The sequence below is a fragment of the Nannospalax galili genome, unplaced genomic scaffold (genome assembly GCF_000622305.1).
Source record: "Nannospalax galili isolate Female #2095 unplaced genomic scaffold, S.galili_v1.0 scaffold934, whole genome shotgun sequence".
NCBI lineage: Eukaryota > Metazoa > Chordata > Mammalia > Rodentia > Spalacidae > Nannospalax > Nannospalax galili.
In genome coordinates this window covers 710,541-720,001 of record NW_008334762.1, presented here as the reverse complement: position 1 = coordinate 720,001, position 9,461 = coordinate 710,541, and the positions used below count along the sequence as shown (strand labels likewise).

General features: G+C 40.1%; 1 protein-coding gene across 3 annotated transcripts in view; it reads right to left on the bottom strand.

Annotated features, from left to right (window-relative positions):
* Cpne3 (copine 3) overlaps positions 1–9,461 on the bottom strand; it is a 72,166-nt gene that overhangs the window by 41,575 nt on the left and 21,130 nt on the right. For all 3 annotated transcript variants that reach the window (XM_029561799.1, XM_029561800.1, XM_017797238.2), the window contains exon 2: positions 792–931. In XM_029561799.1, the coding sequence (XP_029417659.1) occupies positions 792–923 (132 nt within the window). In that variant the 5' untranslated portion in view covers positions 924–931. The remainder of the gene's footprint in view (positions 1–791; positions 932–9,461) is intronic.

Sequence of the window (9,461 nt, the reverse complement as noted above, 5' to 3'; positions counted from 1 at the left end):
TTAGAAAATTTGGGATTCAAGGAATTCTTAATTCTTTCTGTTCGTTCAACCTAGAGTCACCGCAAAGAAACAAAAAGAAGAGAAGCTCTTTTGAGATCCAAGGCATACTTAGATTTTTAACATATTTATGTACTAAATATAATTATACATATATATGTAAATATAATTATACATAGACATGAAGACTGAAGGAAATTTCTTGTTTTAAAATTTTGCGTACATGTGCAGGTGCATGTGCTGTAGCATGTATATAAGTCAGAGAACAACCTGATGGAGTCAGTTTTCACCTACCAGGTATGTTCTGGGGCTCAAACTTGGGTGTCATGTTTGACAGCACACACTTTTACCTGATAAGCCATTTTTTATAATTATACATAGACATGAAGACTGAAGGAAATTTCTTGTTTTAAAATTTTGCGTACATGTGCAGGTGCATGTGCTGTAGCATGTATATAAGTCAGAGAACAACCTGATGGAGTCAGTTTTCACCTACCAGGTATGTTCTGGGGCTCAAACTTGGGTGTCATGTTTGACAGCACACACTTTTACCTGATAAGCCATTTTACTGGCCTATTTATTTATTTATTTATTTATTATTTCATTTACATATTTTTTTGAAATTTCTGTTTGTGTATGAAAACTTGTACTATCCAGGAGAAATGTCAACCCCCACCCCCAAAAAAACCTACATCAACAGGTAAGATGGTGCTGTTATTTTTAACATTTTAAATAAACTCAACATTGTCAAAGAGAAACTCAAACTCCGTTTTACCTAAATTATTTAATATTACCTCATACCACTGTTGGCCACTTGTGTTCAAAAATAACACACATAAAGGGTCCGACTTTGATGTTACATCTTTATCCAAAAGGTTGTCACAGGAAACATTCAACTCTACCTTCGTGACACACTGGGCAGCCATCTCTGGAGCTGTGAGCAAACCAATGAGGTGAGAAATAGAGCCTTTAAAAGCACATGCATTCCTAATAGAAACTGTTGAATTCTAAAGACAAACTGTCAGAAGAGCCTTACTGAGCAACTATGCTAGGATGAGACTGTTATTTGAGCCTCCTGAGGATTTAGGGATCTATTAGTTTATTCCTGAAATAATACTTTATTCCTCTACTGAGATAGACAAAACTTGTGACTTACAAAAAAATGCCACAGACCTCCCCTTCTTTAACCAAATAACATATAAAAAGGCCTGGGGATGGGGTAGAGCACTTGAGGGGGGCTGGCCTTAAGAAAGCATGCAGCACTGAGAAGGAGCTGCTTTCCTCCAGGGAAAGAAAGACTGCAGATGTCACCAAGAAGAGGAAAGAGGCACTGCAGTCCCCAACTAGGTGCCAACAGACCCAGCTGTCTAGGGTAGAGTGGGGTTTCCTGGTGGTAGAACAGGTTCTGCAGCTGGAATGGAACCTCCTCCCAAATGTCTTCCGCATGTGGAGTGCTCAGTGCTCTCCACTTTGAGATTCAGCTGAAACTCTAGGACAAGAACAAATCCTGCTTAATATTTAAAACGGCGTTATCTAAAACACCTAATCGAGTACAAGAAAAAAAGATTTCAAGAGCTCTTTAACAATTTCAAAAAACAACTTACATCTTTGAAAATTACTTTCTTCACATACAGTAGATGTATGTGTTCATGTGGATGTGTGCATATGTTACATGACAGTGACCCATGCATGTGTAGGCCAGAGATCAATGTTGAATGTCTTTTTCAATCACTTCCTCTTATTTTTGAGACATTAGACCTGGAGGTCATCCATTTGGATAGGCTGGCTGGCCATCCAATAAGTTTGGGGGATGAACCTATCTTTCTCTGCTCTCCACTCCCCAGGTTAGGGTTATAGATACTTTGTTTTCTTTTTTTTTTTTTTTTTGGTATTTTTGAGACAGGGTCTCCTGGTAGCCCCAGCTGGCCTGGAACTCAATATGTAGACCAGTCTGACCTTGAACTCAGAGATCTGCCTGCCTCTGCTGAGATAAAAGCATGCATCACCATGCCAGATTACAGACACTTGTTTACACTGGAACTGAAGATGTAAACTTAGGTTCTCATGCTTGCCCAGCAAGTGTTTAAGCATTTCTCCAGCTCCACTAATTACTTTCTAAAACTAGTAACAACCTTAAATACATGTTAAAAATTGATACTAGCACTTAAGATTCTTCAATTTATGGAAACAGAGAACAATGAGGCTGGTCTTAGCATTGGACAGAAATTCCTTTTAGAAGCACTGCTATGTACTTCTACCTTTATCTGGCAACTATTACTTAATAAATGGCAAAGTCCTCTGAATCTCCAATTTGCTTCTTCAATTCTCTCCCCAAAAATATTGCAGTTAAATTAAAACTACCATATCCTTTACAAAAGTTTTGCGTTGATACTCTAGGTTTGTTTCTTTGTCATTTTAACATGCATCAGAATAGGTAAAGTACTAAAGTACATAGATTGCTAAGTACAAAAAAATACAAAGGGCAAGGAAAAGCCAGTGACGCTGCAGAACTGACAGTGAGGGAGAGGCTTACACTGCCTGGGCTTTCAAAGACTCAATTTGAACAGGACTGTCAGATGGCACAAACACAAGAAAGAGCAGGATACAAGGAAGTAAGGACATCACATCGTGTTCCAAAAGTGAACTAACTATGTGTTGAAAGGCAAAGCTGTACAGGAGATGGAGCAAGTTTAGAGTAAATTCCAGATGGTCAGCCTGGAGACCCAGGCAGATGAATGAAAATTTGTTCTTTCAATATCAGGGGGCATTTGTATTTATTTATTCATATAGTAATAACTTATTTTCACCTTTACCTTAATTTGTGAAAAAAAATTAAAGTCCTTAAAAGAAACAAGAGGGAAAAAAAAGTGGTAGGAAAAGAGAAAAGCAACAACACACAAAAACACAGTAATGTGAAGCTATCCACAGGAATGAAGTCCCACACCAGTACCTTGCCGTATCTCATCTGCCTTATTCTCCTCTTCACCACTGACTAGTACTTCTCTTCCTCTTCCCATTAGGAAAACCAAGCATAAATTAAGGGTGAATTAAGGGTGTTAGCTTAGGGTCTTCACATTTGCCTCATTTTTAGCCTGTCTCAAAGTTTCAGGCAGCTGGCCAATATACAGTACTCCCTAAATCTGTATCCCTCACCTATGCCCCCAATAAGCAATTTTTCTTTTCTTCTTTTTCATGTTTATTATATTCAGCCCTGAAGTACTATACCACATATCACAGGCTCCAGAATCAGACTACCTGGAGTTCTCATCTGAATTCTAACCCTAAAACCTATGTGATTCTAGGCAAGATCCTGTTTCCTCATCCATAATGTAAACAGTTGTCCCAACCTGTTTAAGGAGCGTCGGTAAGTACCCAAATGTTCACTGTTACTACTGATTCAGCACTACTTGCATCCATGGTGGAATCCTTTCTTACTTATCCCATTTTTCTATTTGGTGGGTTTGTGTGTGTATGTGTGTTTGTTTATTTGTTTGTTTGTGTTTGTTTTGAAACTGGGTTTCACAATGTAGCCATGGCTGACCTGGAACTTGCTATGTAGACCAGGATGAGGAGAACTCAACAGAGAATACAGATATCTATATACAAAATTGGCCTCACATCTCTTTACTCATACAAAAGCTACAAATACATCATGCCAGGCATGGCAAATTATTTTACAAATTGTTGACAGTTTCATCACTGCATTATGGCCAGAAGGCCAGTGACCCTAAGAGCAGCACTTTCACCACCACCCCCACCCCCAGCTCCCTACTCCACAAAATGACTCTGACTACAGCCTCCATTTTACCTAGGAAACCCATCATGGCTAAATGGCAAATGGAGGAAAACAATATGTGGATCTAGAACCTTGTTAACAGGAATATTCATGAAAATGCTCTTTTATTTTCCTTTCCAGTAATTATTAAATACAGAGGTGTGGGGTTTTTGTTTTCTTTTAAATAAGGTAATTCATGTACACACTATGATGAGAGAAAAAAAAACTAACGTTCTACAGAAACAAATGTTTCTTTGCACATAGAAAACACGTGATTTGTCTGGAATAAGCGATCAACAGAAGAATATATGAGCAACTAAAGGAGATTTATGTGTTTTCACTCCCTAAAAAAGAGGCTTTCCGAGAGACTACCAAGGTAGTCACTAGGATTAGGTTAAAATACTTATGAACTGCAAAGAACCCCTAAAAATACTAAACATCAACCATTCTCCCCATAACCTAACTTTCTGATTCAACATTATAACACAGATTATGCAAATCAATTGAAAATTAAGACCTACTGCTTGAAGTAAAGACTGGCATGTGAAATTTTCAGAGTATAAGGTCTTTCCCATGCCCTGGCTGAAAATCTTGTATGTCGGTTTTTGTAATAAACAGTTTAAGGGAGGATTTACTTTCTTTCTGTAATTGTTTCCATTTGCCAGGCAGCCCTGGCAAATGGATAGGTCTGCTATTAGACCATAGTAAACAAAAATAAAGGCCTTGGTCCATGGTCCCTTACCCCCATTCCTTTGGGCTTGAGGTGAGGCAGAACGTCACAGTGGCAGCAACTCATGGTGAAGGGGCTGCTGACTCGGAGTAGGCAGGAGGCAGAGAGAATAATGCCATGCTATCTGGCCTACTCCTCCTTCCCCATTTATTACGCTGGGTCCCTGGTCTCTTGGGTGCTGCTACCTACATTCAGGGTGAGTCATCCCCCTTCTAATCCTCTCTGGAAATGCCCTAAACCACTCAGAAATGTGCTTTACTAATATTCTGGGTATTCTCAGTACATAGTGAATTTGAAGACAGCATGGGCTACATTATACACTGTTTCAAAAAAACCAAAGCCAATCAATCAAATAAACCTAACAACAATAACAACAACAACAACAACAACAACAACAACAAAAAACGAGTTCCTTCAAAAAGGTTAAATTAGGGCTGGGAATGTAGCACAGTTGGTAGGGTCCCTGCATAGCATACATGAGGCCCTGGGTTCAATTCCCAGTGCCACATAAAACAAGGCACAGTGGCACATGCCTGTAAGCCAGCACTCAGGAGGTAGAAGCAGGAGGAACAAAAGTTCAAGGTTATCCTTGGCTACAGAAGAATTTCAGGCCAGCCTGGGCTACATAGAACCTGACCACCCACCCCCACACACACATAAAGGTTAATTACCCAAGGTTACCAAGCTAATAAACGTCAACACCAAAGCTACAACCCAGATTTTTTTTTTCCTCCTCACGACAAAATTCTCCTCCCAGGGCACTAAAACCTCTAATTAATATTTGCTTAGTATAATAGTAATATTCTTTAATTCGATTCTGTTGTTAGTATATCAAATAAAATAATTATCCTGACACAAATTAATAATGAAATGGGATCTTAAATTTAAGAAGTTAATGGTTGGGTTATAATTGCTATTATCTTTCTTAAACAACTGTAACCAGAATAACAGTTTGCTAAAGGAGTAGAAGAATTGGAATGGTATATATTTATCTAGCAGTTCCTCTTGCTTAATGCTAAGAAAAGCTTTACTCCATTTAGGAAATCTCCACATGCACAGGTCTACCATGCAGGTACAGCTGAACCATCTTAAAGCAGCAACATTTATTTTTAGGAATTGTGTTAGCTTTTTGTCACTGTGACAAAATACCTGAGAAAATCAACTTAAAGAAGGGAGGGAACTGGCTCATGGTTTCACAGCTTTCAGTCAATGGCTGACTGTTCTTGTAGTTTGGGAATATATCCTGAGGCAGCCCATCAAGCTGGAAACAACTAGTAGAGGAATGCTGCCAGGCAGCAAAGAGAGAAAGCTTGCTTTTCCAACAAAGCCTCTTTAAAGTGAGAAGATAACTCAACTGATAAAGTGCTTGCCATGCAAGCATGAAGACATAAGTACCTCAGTTCCATCCCCAGAAAGCACCTGAAAAAGCCAGGTGCAGTGGCACCTGCTTATGATCCCAATGCTGGGAGGAGGAGACAGATGGATCCCTAGGCCTCAATAACCAGCCAGTCCAACTAGCCTACCCTATGAGGTCCAGGCCAGTAAGAGACTCTATCTCAAAACACCAACGTAGATGGTACCTGATGAAAGTCACTGAGGTTGACTTCTCATCTCTACGTACACACACACAAACATGCACACATATGTACACACAGAAGCGCCATTAAGCTATGAATTCGTAAACATAAAATTCATTCACAAGGCTCAAAACCTTATAAATCAATTACCTCCTAAAGCCCCACCTCCAAACACTGCTGCTCTGAGGACCAAGCCTTCAACATATGAAACCCCAGGGGACATCTAAGATCAAAACATAACAAATACTGCATTTGATAGCAAGATTCCAGCTATCGGTGTAGCTTAGTACCATAGAGTGCACATTTGGGCCCCAGATTCAGTTCCCAGGACACAAATAAAATAGTCAAACAGACTCCGAGAGCAAATGTCTTGTATTAAAGGAGTTTAAATCTAGGTGTGGTGGTGCAGGCACCTGGGAGAGGTAGAGGTGGGAAGATGGTGAGTTCGAGGTGTCTCCACTATATAGCACGTTCCATTCAACCTGGGATACATGAAACCCAGTCTCAAACAAACAAACAACAAAAAACCTGTACTTTGTAAAATTATAGTGATGCCTAGTTATTTTTGTTTCTTATTGCTATCCTTGTCACAAGATACTAGAAGGGAGGATGATGAATTTAGCAAAGTGAAAAAGCACATAAGACAGAGAAGGGAACATTCTTTTTCTTTTAACAAGGAGGATCACTGGAGTACAAGTGAAAGAAACCAAACTCTTGTTCTGTGTCAGACACCATAATAGTGGGTGTGTGGATAAGGACTGTAACTTCTCTAGGGCAAAGAGATGACTCAATCTCTTTAGGTAACTGCTAAAGTCTCTTCCAGTTTATGTTCTTTTACTCTAATTACAGTGAATATGTAACTTGTTTAGAAGTGGTACTCAAGAACTCAAAAAATGAACAAAAAATATCAGAATATTTATAGCAACCAAAAGGAAAAATGGTTTGAAAAAGATGAAATTTTCCAAATTCAGCCTCCTTCTGCCACTGTCAAAAAGCTGTACATGCGACTGGAGATGGCTCGGCTGTTAAAGAGCACATATGCTCTTTCAGAGGACCTGAGTTCAATTCCCAGTCACATCAGAGGACTCACAACCACCCATAACTCCAGCTCCTGGGGGATCTGACACCTCTGGCTTGAGTGCAAAGGTGTGCACACACACACACACACACATACAATTTTAAAAAAATAAAGGTAATTCAAATGAAAAAGCTAAATATGGCTGGCATGGAGGAACTCGGGAAGCAGAGACAGGTGGATCTCTATGAAAGACAAAATATAAACAAAAAGCTATATCTGGAGCTGGAGAAATGGCTCAGTAGTTAAGAGCACTGGCTGCTCCTGCAGAGGACCTGGGTTTGGTTCCCAGAACTCCCATGGCAGCTAACAACTGTCTGTAACTCTAGTTCTAGATGATTCAATGTCTTCTTCTGGCTTCTGTGGGCATTGCACACATGGGTGCACTTACATGCTGGTAAAACACTCATACACACAAAAATAAAAATTAAAGTTTTAAAGAAAAGCTATATATTTTAAAAAAAAAACATACCTCTGATTATTTTCTCACTAGCTAGGTATCTTTGTCTGAAATTGTGATTAAATTCACGGATAAGGTAAAAAAAAAAAAGTGTACTCCAACAAGCCAAAGAGGGCCCTATTGGGCAAAACACAGCACAAGGACATGAGTTTTACTAAATCCAATGTATCTCACACTTAAATTGTCAGTACACATGACAGCATGAAAAGGAATCAGATTTTGACACTCTTTAAAAGAATTTCAGGAATGCATCCTTAGCATGTGCAAAGCCATAGGGGGCCCTCCTGCTCCCCCCAAAGATTTCTAGATTCTTGAAGTAAAATTCAGATAGTGATACTGTGTTGGGGAACCCTGCTGTTAAGGTTGCCTCCTTTCTCAGCAGGAGCTTCCTGCCTGATTTACCTGGAAAGTGCCTCCAAGCTCGGATGCTTGGCCTCATTTAAAACATGACCTTTGGCATAGCTACCTGGAGTAAAAACTACCCCCAGGTTTTTTCTATATGATAATTAGGCATTGCCCGGTAGTCAAATGATAGGAGCCCACTGCCACATGTAAATAAAGCATACTATGAGCACCTATCAGCTGAAGCATTGGCTACTATGCCCACACTATATTTTCCCTAATCCCCATTGAATAAACAGAGCTGTTTCACTGAATCTAGAGCTGTTTGTATCAATGAACCTGCCTCCCCGGAAGGGCTTTCTTCTGTCAGTGCTCACTGGTCATCCTGACCCCGTTCGTCGCTTCTGCTTCCTTTGTCCTCGTGGGCCAGTGGCCAACGACCCACGAGGGAAGGGAGAGACCCCACAATACTGAAATGAAATTGAGCCATGTCAGAGTTGGGATAAAAGTGTTAACACTGGATCATTCTTATCTTAAAATATAAGAAATACATATGGTTTTACCTTGTCCTTATTACTATGAAGTGAGCAACCAACTCAAGCCCCTTCCTTCAATCCTTCGGAAAATTCTGAAAATATATCATTCTATTCTGTGATTCATAGCAAGCATGTAACAGACTTTCCTTAATAAACATTTCAAGTTATATTACTTTTATAACCCCCTGGTCAATGTCCAAGCAGTTTAGAAATGTCACTGATTGTATGTAATGTCTTACTAGGAACAGCTCATCCCAGATTCACTTAGGTGTTTTGATGAATAATACTGTCAACTTGACTGGATCTAGAATCACACAGGCGACAAACATCTGGGCGTGTCTGTGAGAGAGTTTTTAGGACACATTCTAAATGGGCTGTGATCTCAGCCTGAATACAAAGAAGAAAACAAGCCAAGTATCAGCATTCACTGTTTCCTGCTTGCTAACTAAGGGCAGACACAGTGTCACCAGCTGCCTCACATTCCTGCCACCATGCCTTCCTTGCCATGATGGATATTTTGTCATAGCAATAAGTAACAGAGGTGTTAAATGAGAAGCAATGACAGTTCCTCTTCTTGCCCCACTTTATGCTATAAAAACATACCTACAGCCATGCTGGGCATGGTAGTGCACACCTTTAGTCCCAGAACTCCAGAAGCAGAGGCAGGAGGATCTCTGTGAGTTGGATGCTAGGCTGGTCTACATAGTGAGTTCCAGACCAGCTGGGACTACAGGGAGACTCTGTCTCAAAAAGACAAAAAAAAAAAAAAAAACCTACAAAAACATACCTACAGGGACTGCAGAGATGGCTCAGCGGTTAAGAGCACTGACTGCTCTTGCAGAGGACCCAAGTTCAATTCCCAGCACCCACATGGCTGCTAACACCTGTTGGTAAATCCACTTCTGGGGATTTGATGCCTTCTTCTGACCTCTGAAGGCATTGCACAACACGGGTGCACTTACCTACATG